This window comes from Phascolarctos cinereus, unplaced genomic scaffold (genome assembly GCF_003287225.1).
Source record: "Phascolarctos cinereus isolate Bilbo 61053 unplaced genomic scaffold, phaCin_HiC Scaffold_726;HRSCAF=1367, whole genome shotgun sequence".
In the NCBI taxonomy this organism is placed as follows: domain Eukaryota; kingdom Metazoa; phylum Chordata; class Mammalia; order Diprotodontia; family Phascolarctidae; genus Phascolarctos; species Phascolarctos cinereus.
This window is the reverse complement of record NW_027556098.1, coordinates 427,528,106-427,550,403: the sequence shown is the minus strand read 5'-3', so window position 1 is coordinate 427,550,403 and position 22,298 is coordinate 427,528,106. Positions and strand designations below refer to the sequence as shown.

The window sequence follows — 22,298 nt, the reverse complement described above, 5'->3', positions numbered from 1 at the left end:
GTCACTTCCCTGTGGTGATTGTTAGCCCATGGTGCTTGGGAAAGGAGGTGGCTGAGATGGGGTCAGGGATGGGCAGAGGGGCTACTGGGTGGTACACAGGTGAGCCAGGCTTCTGTCTCCCCAACAGCAGCTCTGCTCTTCCAGGACAGAAGTACTTTCCAAACCTCATGTTGGATTGGCTGGCTGGCCCTGAGAACACAGAAGCCTCCTCCTTCCTATTATGGCAGCTCCCTCCTGATCTCCCCTCTCAGCCCAGATCTCCCTCTTCTGCTTAACTAGTCCAGTCTTTGGAAGCCTTACTTGGAAGGGGCCCAGGAGTTCAGGGCACTCCAGAAGTATGTCTAAGGTGGGAGGTACAGCAGGCAGGCCCAGGAGAGATGGATTTCCTGGAGGTATCTCAAACATGTCCTAAACAGAACTCATTATTTTCCCTCCTAAACCTCCTACCTTCCCTATGACCATAGAGGTTACCTCCATCCTCCCAGTCCCTTGGGCTCCTAACCTGGGAGTCATCCTGGACTTCTCACTATCTCTCACCCTCCAGATCCAATATGGTGCCAAGACCTGTCAATTTCACCTCTGGAGCACCTCTGGTCCATTTTGCCTCTGCAGCATCTCTGGTCCATGACCTCCCTGGCTTCCTTTAAGTCCCAATTAAACTCTCAGTGTCTAAGCCTTCCAAAGCTTTTCCTGTGTTAATGACTTCTTATTATCCTGTAGATTATTTGTATCTATTTATTTGCTGGTTGTCTCTCCCATTAGATTGTAAGCTGTTTGAGGGCAGGGACCATCTTTTGCCTCTTTTTGTATTCCTAGCATCTAGCACAGTGATTGGCACATCATAGGTGCTTAATAAATGTTTATTGATTAGTGATTGCTCTCAGTATTGGGAGTACATATTGATCTTGGTTTACTCTAGCAGTTTGGGTATACTGATGCTTTCAAAAAGAGTCAGACCAGCCTGGTAATCCAAGAACAAGAAAAAAGTCCTTATTATCAGAGAGAAGGCAGGTGGCTTTAGGGGTCCCCCTAGGGCAGAAACAGCAGGTCCAGAGGCCACCAAAGGAAGAGAAAGGGATTGTTCCCAGATGGCTCTCCTCTTTACAGCTGTAGCTACCCTTCCTCAGGGTAGCTAGCTGATGTCCTAGACCAGGAACAAGATGACCCCTGAGCTGGCCCCTCTGGCCTCTGCAATGGGGCAGCTATGGAAAGTGGGATAGGACAGGCTCTCTGGCAGCCATGTTCAATTGGTGGCCCATCCCCTGCCAGGGAGTGGCCAGTGGGGCCCAATAGAGAACAGTCACGGCCCAAAGAAGGTTCTGCACATAGTCCATGAGAGGACAGCTAGTTGCACAAAGATCTCCAAGAGGCCAGACTTAAACACTCCATAATCTTTCTGTACTTGGTTTCTCTAGAGGATCTTGGTCATATCAATCAATGGGAATTGATCCAAGTCTGTCTTGCCCCTACTGGTGTTTTCACCCTCAGCATCATTCTGGGGTGTAACTGGGTGCTGAAGCTAGAAGTGACCTTAGAGAAGGTCCCATTCCTTCCCATTCCAGATGAGAAGTTGGGCCCAGAGAAGTGATATAGTAATCAATAAGTAGAAGTGTTGCAATCTGGGGTGCTGGGAATCCCGAAATGTAAGGGTACAGGAGGGTCTGCCTGGAAAGAATTCAAGCACTCAAGCCTTCTTTCAGTCAAAGTGGCGGTTTATTTTAACACCAGTATGGTGGGCAGATTCCTAGTAAATCTGCAGTATTGTAATGCCAATAGGAGCTGGCAGAGTCCCCAGTGAATTGTAATTTAATGGAGGTAAAATTGGTACTTATATCCAAGAGAAGAAAGTCAGAAGATCTGGGTGGGACAGTGGGGTGGCCCAGGAGCTACACAGAAAATCCTAGGTAGGATTAAGGAGGGGTAAAAATGGCCTGCGGTGCCCAGGTGCAAACAGTGAAAGGATCTAGATGGGATTACGGAGTATCAAGTAAGCTAATTAAGTAATCAAGGTGGGCTGGAGTGGGCCAGATGCCCTAGGCAAGATGCCAGTGATCTAGGTAGCTGAAAATGTATAAGATAATTCAGGGTCCAGGTCCCATCACCTCACCAAGGGTACAGAGCAAGTCTGCTTGGAAAGAATTTGACCTCTAAAACCTTCTTTCAGTCAAAGTAGCAAGATTTATCATGACAATAGAAGCAGGCAGAGATTCCTAGTGAGACTGCAAATTTGATGAGGATGGGACTGATACTTATATACAAAAAAAGATTGTAAAAAGATTTGGATGGGATAAGAAATGGTAAATATCCTGGGATGGCCCAGGTGCAACAGTGAAAGGGTCTAGATGGGATTAAGGAGTGGTAAATACCCTGGTGTGGGCCAGGTGCACACAATGAAAAGAGCCAAGTGGTCCTAGAGCCACAGTGAAAGGGTTGTAAAAAGGATTACTGAGTATCTAGGTGGGCTGGGCTGGGCCAGATGCCTGGGGGTGAAACACCAGTGATCTGGGCTGTGTGGGAAAGTTCAGGGACTGGGCTGCTTTCAAAGACATGGGTTAGGGCTTCTTTTCTTTTTTGGGGTCAAGATCCCACCACCCCATCAGAAGAGCCAGGATTTGAACCTGATGCTGACTCCAAATGAAGCTCAGATTCCATCATGCAGTCTTGCCTCTTCATGAGGAAAACAAGCTCCTGCTTGTGAGGTGAGGAATAAAGGCATTGGTTTTGGGATTGGTAAATATGGTCTGAATTCACCCTACAGTCTCATCTACCTCATGCTAGAAGATGGAGGAGGAGGAGGTAGGAAGAGGGTATCACAGAATTGGGAGTGAGGGAGAAAGGAAACAAGCATTTATTAGGCATCTAGGTGTGAAAGGCACTATGCTAAGTATTTTACAAATAATCTCACAACAACCTCCGGAGATAGGTGCTGTTATTTCTATTTTGCAGTTGAGGTAAACAGAAATTAAGAAATTTGCCCAGTGTCAAACAGCTGTTAAGTAAGAATAGGAAGGGCTGTCATGTGGAAAAGGGTTAGACTTGTGTGGTCTTAAAGGGAAGAACCATGAGTCAAGTCAGCAAGCATTTATTGCCTACTGTATGCCAGGCACTGTGCTTAGTGCTGGTGAAGAGGTCTAAGACCTCGGCTTGGGCCATGCCCATCATTCCCCCCTCAAACAAATTGACACAAATTCTTTTGGTGAAGGGGGCGAAGGTCTCGGCTTCTGAAACTGCTTCCTGCTGGCAAGGGGCATAGAGCTGTCCCTGTCTTTCTGGGTCCTGTTCGAAGGGTCAAACTTCAAAACCCGGCTGATGCCAGGTTCAGCAGGCTGGAGTCCTATGGTTGGTATACAGCCTGAGAAGACATCTGGAATTTGATGGCTCCGCCCCCAGAGGAAAGGAATCTGGCAAGGATATTTAGTAAACATGGACCAAACAAACACAAGAGAAATATGATCACTAAAGCACATACACCCCCACTGGAGGCAAGCAAGCAGTTTAGGGCTATTCTATTATCTAGAACTACTTTTGCTAAGGAATTCAAAGATCGCTGGATTTCCCGGAGACCATAAGCTGTCACATTTGCCAACTGGTAAATAGTCTCTGTAAGGTTAGAGAGAATATGTTCATGGTGTAAGTTATACCAGGACATAAGATAGTCTGCTCCCTTTTTAAGAGACCAGAGGACATTTCCCCAAAATCCACATTTTGCCCTTTAAGTTAGAGATTGTGGGCTGTTTGGCATTGAAAATGGAGAAGGGGGTGTTAAAAATCTGAGGATGCACACCCCAAAGTCCTGGTAGGGTGCCAAACATTGGGTGGCCAAGACAGTAGTTCTGGGGTCTTGCCATGTGTTGGCACTGTTTCATCTTTCCCCCCAAATTCTTGTCATTAGTGGTGTCTGCACAGGTAGTGCAGGTCAAAATATCAGCAGAAACTCTAACAAGCCCTTCCTCCACAGGGGTGTTAACTTGTCTAGTGGCCTTGCAGCTTGTCTCCCAAGTATGGGAATATTCCCCTGTGGAAAAGCAAGGTGTGGATACAGAAAGAGTGGCCCATATAGAAGTGGCAAGCATAAATGGAGAGGTCTAGGACTTTGGGATTCTGCTGGGAACCCCAAGAATGTGACACCGGACCCTGCCTGAAAGAATTCAACTCAAATCTTCTTCCAGCCAGAGGAAAAGTTTTATTAGTGATAAAACACTTAGGCCGGGTGATGCCCGTAAGGACAAGCTGGCATGAGAAAGACTCAGCCTTTTGGGCATGAGATTCTCAGCCTATGAATGGGGGCCAGGGTGGATCTTATATACTAAAGTGACTTTGGGTAGCCAGAGGAGGGGTCTGGGAAAAGGGTCTGGGTGAGAATTCCAATTGGAATGTCTGAGACATTGAATAGACAATGGGAATAGATAATGAAGGAACTGAAAGGCATCTGAATGAGATCAAAAAGATGGGGCTAGGGCTTTCAAAAGGAGATGAGGGGCTGGGGCCTGTATACAAATTGGAGCCAGATTCCCTTTGGGGCAAGGGGTGAAGATCCCCGCTTGGGCCACACCCCATAATTGGGGGTACAAAAAAAGGCAAAAAACCAGTCCCTGCCCACAAAGCGCTCATTTACAGTCTAATGAAGAGACAGCAAGCAAATAACTATATACAAACACACTTACAGGATAATTTGGAAACAATCAATCCAGGAAAGGCATCAGTGTCAGTGGATCAAGGAGAAAGGTGTGAAAAGACTAGAAAGATAAGAAAGGGCTGGTTATGAAGGGCTTTGAATGCCACACAGAGCATTTTGTATTTTCTCCTGGAGGAAACAGGGAGCCACAGAAATTTATTGAGTAGGAAGTGACATAGTTGGACTTCATGCTTTAGGAAAATCACTTTAGTGGCTCAATGGATAGATTGGAGGGAGGAGAGACTTGGGGCAGCCAGACCCCTCCTGTCCCAGCAGCTACTGCATTAGTCCTATACCCTATTCCAGGATGGGACAGTTGTTATACCGAGAAATGAGCGAGTTGACGACCCAAGCTAATTTTAAATTGTGGACTTTATTAGCTATTAGCGCACGGCTGCCAGGGATATTCACATCCAAATCAAGCAGCCCCCATCAGGGGTTGAGCTAGGGTTTATATAGGGAGTATACAGGACAGGGAGGGGGATGGATCTTTGAAGTCTGGCAAGAGGAAGAGGTTTTTTTGGGGGCTGGTCAAGGACACCCTTCTCCCTCTGTGTAGATATGATAATGCTGTGCAAACTTTCTCACAATGGAGGCTTCCAGAGATATGATCTGAGGGCTGTGGCCTGAGCAGCCAGATAAGGGTCTTGCTAAGGAATCTAGAGGTTTCCAGAGATATGATCTGAGGGCTGGAGCCTGAGCAGCCAGATAAGGGTCTTGCTAAGGAATTTGGAGTTTTCCATGGCCTAAAGGGTTCTACTACCTAAATGGTAAAATAATGTTCTGCATTACATTCCCCACTTCTTTTGTGTACCACGTCAAACCCTTGACGTGGTGGGGGCTGCCTCATTATAGGGTGCAAAGAAGGCAGACACCAGGGTCTGATAACGGGGACCTTTAACCAACAGTAACTTAACTAAATTAATACAGGATCTAACAAAGTCAAGGAGCCGATTAACTAGACAAGGACCAAGAATTAGGGCTATAGTAAGGAGGAGCAAAGACCCGGCTAAGGCAGAAATAAGAATGGTTAACCATGGGGAAGTCCGAAACAGGCTGTGGTACCAATTTTCGTTCCCTTCTCGTTCCCTCTGCCTGTCTGCAATATTTTTCCGTGCCAGGGAAAGGCTCTCCTGAACTACACCTGAGTTATTGGCATAGAAACAGCAGGCCTCCCCTAGGGCGGCACAAAGGCCACCTTGCCTGAGAAACAATAAGCCTAAATCCCTCTGGTTCTGCAGAACCATCTCTGCCAAGGAGTTGACCTGTCTCTCAGTTGGGATATAGAGTGCTCCAGATGACTGACTGAGGTCTGCATCGACCTGAGCTAAGTTCTGGTAACTGGCCTCTCCTCGGACTAGGGCAGCGGTACCCACAGCAGTTGATCCCACTAACCCCAACCCCACTGAGGATAGGGATGAGGAGGGGAACAGCTCGCTTGCTTCAGTAGGACACACTGCCCTCATGACTGAAGTACTCCCAACCCTCCAGGCCCTGAAGAAGGGAGACCCTGGGGATAATGGAGACTAATATACATAGAGGCTCAGATTCTTTTAGGAACACGCAGCAGAGACACACTGTGTGATCCCATCCAGACAGGCCCACCAAGTGCCGGATGGTGCTGAATAAAAAGAGGAGGAGGATTGGGGAACAACCACAGTACTATTACAGACAGGAGAGTAAGGAGAAGTTTTCAGGGATGTGGTGGATGAGGTAAGACAGGTACCTTTTCCTTGGACATCCCCAGGGTCAACTTAGGTTGTTCCCACCGACAATTCCGAGTCTGGGCTATGGGAAACAGAACCATTAACTGCCACTCCCACATAGTATGGGGGTTGTGCATCCATACACAGCCAGCAGCTAGGTCCTAGGTCAGGCCGGGTGGAGTTGACAACGCTATGGATGGCTCGGAGCAGTCTCATAATCAAGGGGTGAGGAGGATCTGCCTGAGGGGTCCTACTAGGAGCCAGAGGAAAAGGGAAGGAGAACCAAGGAAAAGGGGGATGGGCAAGTAGGTGGGGGCATGTGAAACAGGGAGGGGTAGTGGAGAATAGGGAAATGCAGGGGGTCAAGGGAGATTGAATAGACAATGGGAATAGATAATGGAGGGAACAGGAAGGCAGAAGTTTGAAAGGCATCTGCACAAAATCAAGGTGGGGCTAGGACTTTCAAAAGGAGATAAAGGAAGGCCTTTCTGGGGCCTATAGACAAAGGGAGCCAGATCTGAATAAGATTAAAAGGTAAGGCTAAGGCTTTCAAAGGGAGATGAGGGTCTGGGGCCTGTGAGTCAGATTCCCTTTGAGGCAAAGAGCGAAGATCTTGGTTTGGGCCCCCCCCATCATCCCCCCTCAAACAAATAGGAACCAAATTCTTTTGGTGAAAAGGGGCGGAGGTCTCTGCTTCTGAAACTGCTTCCTGCTGGCAAGGGGCGTAGAGCTGTCCCTGCCTCTCTGGGTCCCGTTCGAGGGGTCAAACTTCAAAACCTGGCTGATGCCAGGTTCAGTGGACTAGAGACCTTGGGTTGGTATACAGTCATCTGGAAGTTGATGGCTCCGACCCTAGAAGAAAGGAATCTGGCAAGAATATTTAGTAAACATGGACCAAACAAACACAAGAGAAGTATGATCAGTAGTGGCCTCTGTGTTTTCTTTCTGGAGTCCCTGCAGGAACTTGGTTAAGGAAGAATTAGTGCCATCTGCCCTGAGTTCCTACTCCCCCTTTTAGTTTTTGGCAAAGGAATCATCCAAGGAAGAGGACTGCCATAAGAGCCGGACCCATACTGCCAACCCCCACTAAATAGTAAACAAGAGCAAACAACAATATGCATACCTTACATTAATCCACAGGCCCCAATACATACATAGATATATGAAAGAATCCATTTTAACACAGTGCATATAGGATCTTAAATGTTTCAGTCATGCCATGTTTCTCTGATGACATGGACAAGATAAACCACAAGCCATTTCCCTTTTAACATTATTAATTGTAACACAACTTTAAACAAGTATGATATTACCCAAATAACAAAATAACATTCTCACAAACCCCTGAATTGTAAAGAAACTTAACTCATATAGGAACACACACAGAACACAAGTCCCAGTTCTATAGTACCCTAAGATGTCACATTGCCTAAGGAACATTTCCAAAATGAGCCCTAAAATGCTTGCATGCATTTCTACTCTTGTTCATAAAACCTCACTAAATTGGTACAAAAGTTCTTAAATAACACAAATTCCAGAGTAGTATTAAGGAAACTAAATTCCTAAGTATTCCAGAATCCCTCATAAGTCTTTAGTTAAAGGCACATAGAGATAGTTCAGTTTTCCCAGTCACACAGGACTAGGTTCAAACAATACAACAAAGTTTACTCATAATTCAAAATTGCATAATTACATTAAGTCAGGTACAGATTAAACCAATCAGAGAGCTCACAATAGACTAGTTTGGAAAAGAGAGATTTACATGTAATCAGGGTAACAAAGAAAACCTTAGACAGGAATCATACAAATCAATACAATCAGTATTACCTATATTAACTGACATTAAGTTCCTTGCTCATGTACAATCGGTTTAATTCATAGGCAGTTCAAAAAGGGAGCTCTGCTTCTCTGGCTTAGTGTAAAAATCCAAAACTGTGATCTTCCTACCTAAACATGCTTAAAGCTTGGATTGCTATGATAGATACATCTTGGAAGCCAATCATATCAGTCTAATCCTATTGCTTTTCTCAAAATTTGCTATCCTATTTAATTAGACATCTATCACATTACACCTTTGTCCTATTATTGTGTGTAAACATTTCCTCCTTAGGGGGATGTTATCCCTATATTATTATTATGTGGCCATGAATGTACTTGCATCCTATTACGGTAACACAGGGATGTTCCAGAGGGACAGGGTCATATATCATATCAGAAGGAAAGAACTTCCTTAGCTCCATTTGATTCCAGGCATGAGTCATATCTGATAGGTAATCACGTAGTCACTGGATGTTAAAAGCAGGGCCTGGGATTAATCAGGTGGGGATTTCCCTTGTCAAAAAGGAAATAGCACAATTGGGAAATAGAGTCAGGAAGATCCTATCTAGGCTGTGTCCAAGGTTGTCCTCAAAAGTCTTCCCAGGAACAGACTTCCACCTTTATCAGTTATCAGCCTGCAGCACATGCCATTCTGCTATTGGCTTTATGACAACTCAGACAAGTACCCTGGTAATCAAAGCTCAAAACAATAGTAAATGTCTGTCCCATAAAATCACAAATCCTGGATAATAAGAATTTAATCTCACATTGGTAATAGTAAGAGACTGATCACAGAAAAATACTACTGCTCTCATAATTCCTTTAAACAATGGGAACATCTTGAGGTGAGTATAATCAATTGAACCCCAATAAGGGCCAAAAACCTGAACTAATTCTTTTTTTTTTCAAGTGAACCAAAAACACCCCTTTCCAGGACCAGTTAGAACTGACCAACATTCTTTCTGTTTGTTATCACTGAGCCCAAGATGTCTGGGACCAAACACTCTCCAGAACAATGGGACTTTTCTTATCTTGGTATCTTATGGACATAGACTATGCTATGTCATGTTAATGGTAAAAGAAACAGATATCTTGGTCTATAATTTCAACTGACACTTTGACACCCTCCCGCTCTATTGAATTTACAACCCATTCAATTAAGAAAATTCCTTCCCATGCCACATGTCAAACAAACATATGGAAGCTGCACTTTTTTTTTTTCAGGGCAGATGACCTTCCCCCCCCCCATAGTTTCCAGGGATCCTGGCAAGTTTACAAAATAAGGGGAATTGCCATGTGCCCCTCCTTTTCACACACAAGTAATCAATTAACAATCTTAGGTTTTGATATTAAAACAATAACCCCAAAACTTAGTTAACAATCTCACAAATTTTATAAATTATAACAAAACAATTTCAACTGAAAATTCCCTTTCAATAGAGACAAAATTTGAAAATTTATACTTCCTTGAATTACAATATTTAAAAGGAAATGTTACAAAACAGGATCATATAAAATGCCCCAACAGCCAAATTGACTCCTTTTTTTTTTGAAGACACAATTAATTTAACATTCAGATTATAAAAGAAATTGCCCTTCCAGCAACATAACTAATACAATTGACCCAATAAAAAAATCTTTCTTCTTTCTAGACCCTTTCACCAGGTCCAACAGTCTCCTGGGGCCACTCCATCCCTATAGACTGGCTTCTTTACCTTGACCCATCCCCTTTTACTCCCATGGCTGTGTGCTGGAAGATACTTCCAGGCTGTAGCTGCTACCCCTCCCCTTCCTTCCTATAGCCAGGTGGGGGAAGGTGAATTTTGCGGGCAGGGGAGAGGGGGGTAAAACACTCTCTTCCTAATCTGATCTGGGCTGAAAGGGGTTAATAGAGAAACCCAGCTGTTTGGGATCCCCACACAGAGATACCCTCTTGACTCAAGGGGAGGAAGTGGGGGAAAGAGTGACAAGATTGTAAGGAGGTGTTTAAAAACTCCTTAATGATCAATCTCAAAAACTTCCAGAATCTGCTAAGATGTTTTAGCTGTCCTATCTTTTTCACTTCTATGTCCACCCCTTAAAAACTTAGAGTGGGGCATTGAACTTTCAAACCTACATTCTTGAGACCAGTGCCCTTTCTTATGCTACCTGAAGCAGGAACCATTGACTCTGTTTCTCTGAAAGCACCCATTTAAGGCCAATTCAAGGACACACTTTACATAGGAATGAAACTTAGAAAATTCACAGTGGATTAAGACATAATTGTTATCAGTATTAAATTATTGCAACAAATTAGCTTGCAAATGGAAATTTAGTAGGCCTTCTAAAAATCATACAAAAAGATTTTGCAAAACATTACTTTGTAAAAAGTATTTCCCTTTCTAAAAAAGCTTACAGTTTATCCTGATGTTAGAAGGAATAATCACTAAACTTTCATGAAGAACATTTGTTAGAAATTTTTAAGGTGATAGATATCTTTCCTTTCTACCTTAAAGTAAAAATAAACCTTTAAAAATGGAATTTATTAAAACTAAGTTGATGTAAAATGTCCTCAAGTAACATAACTTCCCAAAGTACCATAACAAACTAAATTCCTAGTTGTTACAGAATTCCTAGACATCAAATTTCCTTAGTCAAAAACAGAAAAAAATTCAGTTTTTATAATGCGTGAAGAACATTACCACAATAACAAATATTATCAAACTTTTAAAAATTTACTCAATTTTTATCTCTCAAGAATTCTCATTTACTCAGGAATTTCACAACACAGAAAACGTTTACACAGATTTGATAAGAATTATAGGTGAAACTTCCTCTTAAAAGCACATAAAATTTGGAAGTTTATTCTAACCCATTCATTCTCCCCTATTTATTTATTTAGTTTTTGGAGGGGTAGACAAAAATATATTCCCAAATGCAATACCCTTGTTAAGCTTAGAAATGTACTGGACCAGTATTCTGATTGCTTTTTCTTTCCCATAATGACCAGTCTTTAAAAGAACCCACCCGGGGATCTAGCCTGAAAGGTGGGTGGACATAATTCCCTCATCTCTCCTCAAACTGCCCTCACTGTGCACTCAAAACAATCCACTCGTCTGAGTTTCCTTCAATGTACCTAAGTGCAAAACAGTGTAACAAATGCTGAAATTGAAAACCTCACATATTTACCAATTTGGATGAGCTGGGGCTCGTGGGAAAATATCAACTAAACCCAGCAAGCCATAGTCCTCAGCATATAAACCATTTGTCTGTGTTCTGGTACACAAGAACTTTTCTCTTTGTCTCCACACTCAAACTTGGCCAGAGTTAGAATGCAGAGAGAGAGAAACTATTACTCATGCAAAAGTCCCAAAACCTTCTCACTTTCAAAACCTCCAGTCACACCATGCAACTAAATCATATTCCCTTCAAATTTTCTACACACACTCCTCTCTCCTACATGCTTAAACTTCCTTGCCTTTCTTTCTAATGATTTAAAATCCCCTTAAAACCTGTACATATCTCATTCCTTTCTAATTCTGACCTGACACTTCAAAAATCCTTCCCAACTTGCCCTCTACCAACCATATAACCTAAATAATAAAGTATTCTTCTCTCTTTCCCTCTCCCATCCACGCACTGCTTTGAAGCTGCTGTTACCTGGGGAGGAGAGGGGAGAATGAAGGCAACTTTTCAGAGTCCTGCTGCAGCCTTTGGCTGTCTGGCTGCAAACAACCCAAAAGGGAGGGAAATGATGTACTGGCCGTATCCCCCCATTATTGCAGAACACAGACACAGACAAACAATAAGAGCCTGAACACTAACACATCCTCCCAATAGAAGTCAAAGGAACTGCCCTGGAGAAAACTGTCTGCAATCCAGTCTGACACCTGTCTTTCAGTATGAAACAGAGGTGGCTTCAGGCAGATGATTGCAAAACAGAATCTCTTAAAAACACAATCTCTACACATATAAACTAATAGACCAACACTGAGACAGAAACCAGGAACGAGACATGGGCCCAACAGAACTAAGACAGAAACCAGGAACCAGAAACCGGGTACCAGGAACCAGATACAGGCATAGTCCCGACGTCTCGGGGTGCCTGGGGGATTGAGGCACTAATTAGGTGCTCTGCCACGTCTGGCACTCGTTCCCCACCAGAAAACAGGTTTGCAAACATTTACCTCCAGAGGGTTACCAGGTCCACGATGGCCGAAATGAGGTACAGTCGGAGTCGGGGAGGGAGGCTTCTCCTAGTCCTGAGTCCTGGGGCCCTGGAACATCATCAGGGGCCGGCTCCCCTAGAAGTCAGAACAGAACAATTCCCCCTCCCGAGGCCGATGTCCTCTCCAGGTGGGTCTCTGCAGCGACACGGTACGCTGCTATCTCGCTGGGGCCTCCAAAATGTTATACCGAGAAATGAGCGAGTTGACGACCCAAGCTAATTTTAAATTGTGGACTTTATTAGCTATTAGCGCACGGCTGCCAGGGATATTCACATCCAAATCAAGCAGCCCCCATCAGGGGTTGAGCTAGGGTTTATATAGGGAGTATACAGGACAGGGAGGGGGATGGATCTTTGAAGTCTGGCAAGAGGAAGAGGTTTTTTTGGGGGCTGGTCAAGGACACCCTTCTCCCTCTGTGTAGATATGATAATGCTGTGCAAACTTTCTCACAATGGAGGTTTCCAGAGATATGATCTGAGGGCTGGAGCCTGAGCAGCCAGATAAGGGTCTTGCTAAGGAATTTGGAGTTTTCCATGGCCTAAAGGGTTCTACTACCTAAATGGTAAAATAATGTTCTGCATTACACAGTGTCAGAGAAAAAAGGGGGCTTATTGGACAGATGTTGCAGAGGTAAAATCAACACAGATGCTGCAGAAGTGAAACTGACTAGAGATGCTGCAAAGGCGAAATTGACTAGAGATGCTACAGAGGCGAAATCAACCAGAGATACTACAGAGGTGAAATAGAACAGAGATGTTGCAGAGGTGAAAGGGACAAGAGATGCTGTAGAAGTGAAATCCCCAGGCCTTGACAAGAGATTGGATTTGTGTGTGTGTGAATCAACATCAAATGCCAACTAGGTGTGAACAAGCCCTTTAAAATAAAAAAAGGCTTCTGGTGCTTTGCTCTTTGTATGGCTACAGAAGAGCCCTCAGGGTAGAAAACCAATCTCACCCAATAGGGCCCTGGGTAAAACAGCAATGGTGTTTGAGTCCAGCAGGGAAGAGCTCTGAGGGGTGCCACACCAAAAAAGGGTACCCAGAACACAGACTTAGCCCCACTCAGAGATGCCCAGAAAAGGCAGAAATCTTTGTGGTGCCCCACACCAAGGGAAATCCCAGGACCTCTTTGGGGTCCTGCCCTGCCACAGGAGACATCACCTTAGGCTCTACCCCCAGGGCCCTTATGCAAATTGGGATGCAGTGGAGGGATCCTGGGAGTTCTGCCCCAGACCAGCTGTGGTACTTCAGATGATTCCCCCCTCCCAGCTTCCTCAGTTTACTCATCTGTAAAATGACTAGATGGTGGTCTCTTAGGATGCTTCCAGCTCTAAATCTCACGTCTCTATGTTACTTCCCCTACCTGGGCCTCAGCATCCTTATTTGTGAAATAAGGATGCTCTCTCAGGACACTTCTAGCTTCAATAAGTTGCTAACCTAGCTCAAAGGAATCCTTTGGAACTGGCTTCAATCTCTCCTGGAACCTTTCTCTTAATCCATCCTCCGGCCCTTCAGGTGCTGGGAAGGACATTTCAGATCCCCATCCTGCCCTGTGTGACCAGGACAAGCATGGGACTAGGGAACCTCTCTTCAAACCACAGTTCTGGTCACCAAGAGGAAGTCGTGACGCACGGGTTCAAATCTTGGCTCCACATCTAGTTGTGTGGGTGGCTCTAGGCAAGTCACTTACACTCTCTGGGCCGGTTTCCTTTTCAGTAAGATGGGGACAAGAACCTTGGAGGCCCTTCTTCACACAGGGCTCCTGGGAGGAAAGGGATTTGCAATTCCTAAAACAAGATGGAAATGGAGGCTGGGATCAAAATGACCTGCTCCTCCAAGGGAAGATGAACTTCAGGAAGCATGGGTACCAGGGTGCTCTGAGAGAGAGGAACGGAGAAAGATGAGAAAAGAGAGACACAGAGAGAGGGAGGGAATGGGGAAAAGATACAGAAAGAGGGAGAGGGACAGAGAAAGAGGGGATGGAGGAGAGATGGAAGGGGGAGGGAGAGGAAGAGAGAGGGAGAGGGGGGAGAGGGAGAGAGAGAGAAAGAGAAAGAGAGAAAGAGAGAGAGAGAGAGAGAGAGAGAGAGAGAGAGAGAGGAGAGAAAGACAGAGAAAGAGAAGAGAGAGAAAGACAGAGAAGAGACAAGTGCCAAGGGCCAGAAAGTGACCTGTCTATTTACATGAGTGCTGACTGAAGAGAAGGGAAATGTTCCTAAGAGCCTGGACACCAAGGACTGGGTGTTAATGGCTGGCTGGTTAGCCTGTGGCTAGGGATCCTGTTGTGTGGATGCTCCAGGGGGCAGGGACTGTTTCCTTTTGGTCACCATATCCCTTGTGTGTCAGACACTGGCTGGCACATAGTAGGTGCCTGACAAGTGTTTGTGGTCAGTCACTTGACTGATTTTGTTAGGGAGGGGATCCTAAAGGAGCCTGCGTCGAACCCTCTTGTCTTATGTGAGGAGACTGAGTCCCAGGGAAGGAAAGGTCTGCCAGAGTTCACTCAATGTGTGAGGTTTGGAACCAGAATCCTCTCATAGGTTAGTTCAGTGAGGTGAAGTCAAATCAAGAACTCTTCATCAATCACTTACTTTGTGCCAATTACTGTGCTATTCACTGGGGATACACAGGAAGGCAGGGACCCTGCTCACGCTCTAATGGGGTGAGAAGTGTAGCAGCTGGGACCCTGATCTCAAGCCCAACTCTGCCATCTGGTAGCTGTGGGAAGTCTCTTCTCTCTGGGCCTGCTTTCCCCACCTCAACCCCCCCCCCAAAAAAAAAGTCCCAGGGCTAGCATTTGTTAAGAAAGCTCTCTGTCATCCAGAAAACAGCCCCTGAGCAGCCAACTCCCAACAATGGAGCCCCTCAGCCCAAGTGACAGCCCCTACCTGGCACTGAGAGGGAAGATGCCAGACTGGCTTAGACTGCTCTGGGCAGCAATCCTGGGGCTGCCCAGATTAGCAAAAACCAACGTTGCTCAGAGGCAACAGACGCTGACCCTGGCCTGGAAGCTACAGGCTGGTGGGGACTGCCTGTTTCCTTCTGTGAAGGCGATACTTTGCCAACCTTTGAGGCTCCAGAAAGACAGCTCAGTCCTATGTTCTGCAGGAAACACACTCCAGAGACTGCAAGACAGGCACCTGCCCACCTGGTCCACAGGTACCTTCCACAATCCCTGGGTTGGTGAGGGGCTCCCCTAGCCCAGACCCTGGGAATTGGAACCCTTACGGGGCACTCTACACCATCGCTGTGGAATGCTTTTGAGGGCATACCTAGAGTTGAGTCTTGCCTCAGACACATTCATCATTTCCTAGGCTGTAGACCCCTCTACCCCGGGGCCGGGAGGCACCACTGAGAGTGCTTGTAATTCAGAGGGGGCTTAGCCGGCCACCTCATTCCCCGCCCTTCCTTTTGGGACATTCAGGAGGCTCTGCACTCCCAGAGGCCCTTCTAGCCCAATGCTAGATGCACTGCTCATTACTAGCTTAAGGTGGAAAGCAGCCTGTTCTCCAGCTCTGCCTGTCGGGCTTCACTTTCCTAATCTGTAAAATGAGACACTGATCCCAGTGACAACTAGGCCCCCCCCCCCCGGTCTTATTTTCATCACTTCAGCAAAGAAGAGCTCCCTCCCGCTCTCTTCCTGCCCAGCTTATCTGCTCCCCATTCATTCCTGCTTGTCCCTCTTCTGACTCCCCAGATTATTTACAGGTGTCTGAGTTTTCTGACTCCCATCTTCCCCCTCTCTTGATATCCACTCCTCTCCTGAGGTGGTCAGTGTGAGACAAAGGGGGTGGATGGTACAAGTAAAAGAGGCAGGAGTCATGGGAGAGAGGACCATGAAGGGTCCAATGGGAAGACCGATAGCACAGAGAGGTGGCACCAACAAGGAACATTCCTGCTTATCATCCACAGGCAGATTCTGTTCCATCCACTGCCAGGAGTGTTCACATCTGACAGTATCTGGGTGAGGATGCCTCAGCAGCCTGAGACCCAGGCATTGGCCCTGAACAGGCCTGAGGGATCTGTGACCTATTCAAGTCTGTCCAACTTCCCCACCTCTCCTAGGATACTGGAGGTAGAGGGCTGTCTTGGGAAAATTTGGAGTTCTTCTCTTCTCCACCATCAAGAAGACAGGGTCATCCCCTTGAGGTCCAAAGTCAAGAACCAAATCTTTCAGCAACTAAGGTACCACCAGAAAGTATCCTTTCCTTTCCATCAAAACCTGAACCTTGAGGACAAGTTCTGAAAGAGATAAGCTGTTACAAAGTCTGATGAGCAAAACTTCTTCCAAGTGGTCACTCAAGGGGGACATATCAGTTTGTTTTTCGTGCATGAATTCTCTGGTGTTGAGTGAGATGTCTGGTCTGTATAAAAGCTCTGCCACACTCATCACACTGGTAGGGCTTCTTTCCAGTGTGAATTCTCTCATGTCGAGTAAGGTGCGCGTTCCAGTTGAAGGATCTTCCACAAACATGACATTCAAAGGGCATCTCTTCAGTATGTATTCTCTGATGTTCAGTAAAGGAAGCAAATACTCTGAAGGCCTTCCCACATTCATCACACTGAAAGGGTTTCTCACCATTATGAATCCTCTGGTGTTGAGTGAGATGTGTACGCCGGTTAAAGGACCTCCCACATTCATCACACTGAAAGGGTTTTTCTCCAGTGTGCACTCTCTTATGTTCAATAAGGGCTGAGCTCACCCTAAAGGCTTTTCTCCAGTGTGAACTCTCTTATGTTCAATAAGGGCTGAGCTCACCCTAAAGGCCTTTCCACATTCATCACAATCATAGCGTTTCTCACCAGTGTGAATTCTCCTGTGTTCATTAAGGAACGAGCTCACTCTGAAGGTTTTCCCACAGTCAATACACATATAAGGTTTTATTCCAGTATGAATTCTCTGGTGTTGAGTTAGGGATGAACTGCGGCTGAAGGTTTTCCCACATTCTTCACATTCAAATGGCCTTTTTCCTGTGTGAATTCTCTGGTGCTGAGTGAAGGATGATCTTTCTGTAAAAGCTTTTCCACACTCTTCACATTCAAAAGGCTTCTCCCCCGTATGAATTCTTTGGTGTTGAGTAAGGTGTGTGCCCTGGCTGAAAGCTTTTCCACATTCAGTACACTCATAGGGCTTCTCTCCAGTATGAATTCTCTGGTGCTGAGTAAGGTTGGAACTCTTACTGAAGGCCTTCCCACACTCATTACATTCATATGGTTTCTCTCCAGTATGAACTCTCTGATGTTGGGTCAGTTTTGTACTTCTGTTAAAAGCTTTCCCACATTCACTGCATTTAAAGGGGTTTTCTCCAGTGTGGATTCTCTGATGTTCAATTAGAGACTTGGTGGAAATGAAAGCTTTCCCACATTCACTGCATTCATAGGGTTTTTCTCCAGTGTGGATTCTCTGGTGCTGGGTAAGATATGTACACTGATTGAAGGTTTTTCCATTTATCACAAAGATAGGGCTTCTTTCTAGTATGAAGCCTCTGATGTCGAGTAAGGCATGTAGTCCGTGTGAAAGCTGTCCCACACTCATTGCATTCATAGGGTTTCTCCCCTGTGTGTGTTCTCTCCATGTAGAGCAAGGGATGAGCCCTGGATAAAGGCCTTCCCACGTTCATTACACTTATAGGGTTTTTCTCCAGTATGAATCCTCTCATGCCCATCGAGAGAGGAGGAATGGATGAAGGCTCTTCCACATTCTTTACACACATAAGATCTCTCTCCAGTGTGAATTCTCTGGTGCTGATTCGGGGATGAGGTTCGACTAAAGACTTGACCACATTCTACACCCTTGGAAGTTTTCTCCATGGTCTGTGTTTTACTGCACTGAATCAAGTCTGAGGAATCCCTGAAGGCTTTGCTACAGTTGCTGGACCAATAAGCCATTGTCTCTGCCTTAAGTGTCTGATGTTCTTTGTCTCTTTCTCGTCTGGCATTGCCTCGATGGGGTCTCTCTCCTGGCAGAATTCTCGGTGGACTGAGGAGGCCTGAGCTGGTGCCCACCTGCCTCTCAAGAGGGTCATGTTTGGAGAGCACATCAAGAATCACTTGCCTCAAGCGTCTCCTTCCCAACCTGCAGCCCCAGAAACCATCAATTGAGGTTCTTTATAGTCCTTGTGATAAGAGGTCTTCAGAAATGTCCTGTTCTGGGTATGGCTCCCTGGTCTCAGGCCCAGCTGCCCAGTCTGAAAAGACACTGAAAATGTCACACATTCCTGCCCTGTGGTGATGAAGTCACGGAACAAACCCCAACACCTGGAGGAGAGCGTGGCTGGGATGGCTGGTGGTGAAGGAGAGGAAGGAGACGTGGGGGGCAGGGTGGGGGGAAGACCAGAGGACAGGGGAGCCAGGACCTCAGGCCGGAGGGATCTGAAGGACCATTTGGCCCAAGCCCTGCCTCCCTTTAGAGGTCACAGACTTCCTGTGGGGGCAGGGCACCTGCCTCTGCACCAGGGCCTCTCTCCACAACAACCAGGAAGGGGATCAGGAACGAGTGGGGTGACAGGAGCTCGGTGGCCCCAAAATGGGCTCACCTTCAGGGGACAGAAGGGTCAGCTGCCCTGACTTGGGGAAGGTGACCAAGAAAACTCCTTGGAAGAGATGGACCAGGGGGAATGGCGACGCTTGATGAATGGCTGCCATATTTTCCAAGCACCCGTGGGAAGACTTGCTGGGGGCCTCTTGCTGCCCAGATTGGGGGAAGGTCCCTGAGAGTGGGGCTGCCCGGCCCCACCTGTCTGGCACCTGCACACCTGAGAAGTGCTTTCTGGGTCCCTCACCTGGCCAAGTGCCTCGGAGGACTTCAGCCTCTGTCCTCCAGAGCTCTTCCCCTCGATCCAGGCTGGAGATCTCCTTTGGGTTGGGAATCCAAAGCCCTGCTTGGGTGGGGAAGAAATGCCTTGCTTGGGGACCTGTTGCCACCCCACGGACCTAGAGGAAAGGGGGCCAGAGAGCAAGGCCCAGGGTACTTTGGAGAGATGCTCTGGGCCTGGGCCTCTGGGATGGGAGGGGGCAGCGCATGATGGCTCATATGGTCAGGGACACAGGCAGCAATTCTGGGTCTAGAAGGACCGCCTGCTTCCAAGTAGAAACCCATCCTGTCAGGGCAGAAGAAGGTGCATGCAGATCATGCCCTTAGACACTCCCTGGCCCTGACTGAAATGTGGTCTGTGTCTGGAACGGGGAGAATCCCCTCTGTTACCTCCCTGAGAAAGGAGGTGGTGAGAGGGCAGGTGGGGCTGCATTCTAGTACAGTGCCCAGGCCACAGGAGGTGCCCGCCTGACTCCTATGGCATGAACAAATGGAAAGGGGGAAGCCGCCTTACCCAGGGAGACCAGGTTCCGATAGGTCTCCAGCATCACATCCTGGTACAGCTGCCTCTGAGGGGGGCCCAGCTGACCCCACTCCTCAGGAGTGAAGTCCACGGCCACATCCCTGAAGGTCACGGGCTCCTGAAACACCGAGCACACGCCTGCTGGCCGGGGAACAGATGGACAATCCCAGGAGCCCTGGAAGTCAGGGTAGGGGTGGGAAGGGGTCTGTGTTCAGAGGCAAGAGGGACGCAGGGTCTGTTGTGCTTCCCATCATCCCCCTTCCCTCATGTCCAGGCTGTTCCTAATCTTGTCCTTTTGCCCCTTCTCTCCTTGGACCCTGCCACCCTCCCCCCTTGGGTCTGACCATGGCCACGGCTGCTAGGGGTCTAACTGCCTCAGGTCTCTCCCCATTGCAGGCCATCCTCCATTCGGCCACTAAAGGGATGTTCCTAAGAGGCAGGTCTGACCACGTCACCCCCTCCTCCTTGTGACCTGCCCCCTCCTCCCTCTCCTGTCTCCTCACACCTTACTGCCCGACATGTTCTCTAACCCCGGCCTCCTGGCTTTCCATGAACAAGACCCTCCCAGGCCTGGATGCTCTCTCTCCTCTGAGCCTACTACTGACATCCCTGGCTTCCTTTAAGTCCCAGCTAAAATCTCCCGTCTTAATTCGGGCGCCTTCTCTTTTCATCCTGTCATATTTATAACAGAGTCTGTTCGTACATATTTGTCTGCATGTCGTCTCCTCCATCAGACTGCAAGCTTCCTGAGGGCAGGCACTGTCTTCTGCCTCTTTTTGTATCCCCAGTGCTGGGCACAGTGCCTGGCACACAGCAGGTACCCAACTATTGCCTGATTACTCAACTTGACTTCCCCACTTGTGCGCCAGTCACAAAGAGGCAGCGCCAATGAGTATGTGCTGAGTGGAGGGGTCCCGAGGGAGGGTCTGCAGCAGATTGGGAGCCTTCCTTCTGATGCCCGTCATTGCCCAAGGCAGGCCCAGACCCCAGCGGGACTTCTTTAGTCAGAGGAGCCCCAGGACCAGGGAAGACAATGCATCTGCCCTCTGAAAATGGAGAGGACACCTCAGGAAGGCTGGAGAGCAGGGCCAACTCACCTGGGCTGAGGCAGCCTGGAGTCTGGTGGCCATTCCTTTCTCTGCCAGCTTCCTCTAGGGGGAAGGGGTCGAGCTGAGGGGAGGGGAGAAAAGGAACAGGTCTGCTCGAAGCCCCCAGCCCTGACTGGCCTCAGGGATCCCAAGGGGCAGAAGGGGCCTGCAGAGCCACATCTCTGGCCCCGGGATCTCCTCAGGGAAGGGAGCTCAGAGCAAGGGAAGGCCAGGCCCTCTGCCAGTCAGGAGTGGGTGGGCAGGTGGGCTGGGGCCTAAGGGTCAGCCTGAGTCAGAGGTAGGCTGGTGCTCTCTCCCAGCAGCAGGGGAGGGGACTGCCTCCATGGGGCAGGAGCAGGGGTGCCGCGAGCTGGGCAGCAGGAAAAGGCGTAGGTGGCTGGGGAGATTCCACAGTGCCTTTGTATTACTGTCCTGGTCAAGGAGCCCTTTGGGTTTACATGTAGCACTGCTTCTAGGAGGAGGAAATAAATAGCTGTCCTATACCTGATCTGCCTTCTCCACCAAGAACTTGGTACCTGAGCCAGGGCAAAGCCTCAACCCTCCCTGTAGAGGCCAGGCTCCCCCAGGACTGAGTCCAGAGCTGGGCACTGATGCCTCCTCCCTTCCCCGTACCAGTGGGTGCTGCCCCAGGGCTCCAGGAGTCTGGTTCCCAAGGGTGCTTTCTCTCTACCAGCAACCTGCACTGTGTCACTGGGATCCAGGAGCCAGGACTATTAGACTGCAAGCTCCCTGAGGGCAGGCCTGTCTTCTGCCTCTTTTTGTAACCCCAGGGCTTGATACAGGGCCTGGCACATAGTAGGTGCTTAATAAATGTTGACAGGATACATGAGGGGAGCACACATCCTGAGTTTCCTCATCAGAAAAATGGGGATAATGGCACCCCACCTCACTCTGGAGCTTGTGAGGCTCCAAAGGTCACTCATCCTTAAGCTCCTGCTAAGGCGTGCTCCCTGCCCCCACTCGGGCTCACTTTCCCTAGCCCTTCCCAGGCCCCTGATTCCCTTCCCTTCTGGGCCTCAGTTTCCCTCACCGTGCGAGGATCTCCAAGCACTTTCTGAGCTCGGACAAGAGGATCGCTCACTCACAGGCGGCCAGGGGGAAAGGAGGCTCTGCGCATGCGCGAACCTGCTCCCCATCACTAACGCATGACGTCACGGGACTGCTTCTGGGCCCTCCCCCCCAGAGAGTCTACGGTCATGACGTCACTCGTCCCGGCCTCCGCCCGCGCGAGCTTACGGCGGACACGCCCACACGCAGGTGCGTGGCGTCACGGTCCCTTCCTAGCCCGCGGCCCTTTGGCCTGCCTGGACGTGGACCGCGCACCTGAGCGAAGGACGGGCTGCTCCAGGGGCAGGCCCGGCCGCGGAGCCCCTGCCCCCAGTGGGTCCGCCCTGGCGCCCACCTCTGCGCGCGCACGCACGGCCTCCACGCCCACAGCACGCCTGC

General features: G+C 48.0%; 1 protein-coding gene and 1 long non-coding RNA gene across 2 annotated transcripts; both read right to left on the bottom strand.

Annotated features, from left to right (window-relative positions):
- Window positions 1–1,691: 1,691 nt before the first annotated feature.
- LOC144454450 (uncharacterized) lies at window positions 1,692–5,996 on the bottom strand. The gene is made up of 2 exons (XR_013482830.1): window positions 4,665–5,996; window positions 1,692–3,401 (listed from the first exon to the last, which is right to left on the bottom strand). It is a non-coding gene; the product is annotated as an uncharacterized LOC144454450 (long non-coding RNA).
- A 4,925-nt stretch (window positions 5,997–10,921) lies between these two features.
- LOC110197864 (uncharacterized) lies at window positions 10,922–22,260 on the bottom strand. The gene is given in 8 exon segments (XM_078146456.1): window positions 10,922–17,114; window positions 17,117–17,853; window positions 17,855–17,979; window positions 17,981–18,594; window positions 19,189–19,287; window positions 19,735–19,918; window positions 20,841–20,913; window positions 21,883–22,260. Coding segments are annotated over 4 exon segments (1,572 nt in total). The 5' UTR covers window positions 18,296–18,594; window positions 19,189–19,287; window positions 19,735–19,918; window positions 20,841–20,913; window positions 21,883–22,260; the 3' UTR covers window positions 10,922–16,719.
- Window positions 22,261–22,298: the final 38 nt, after the last annotated feature.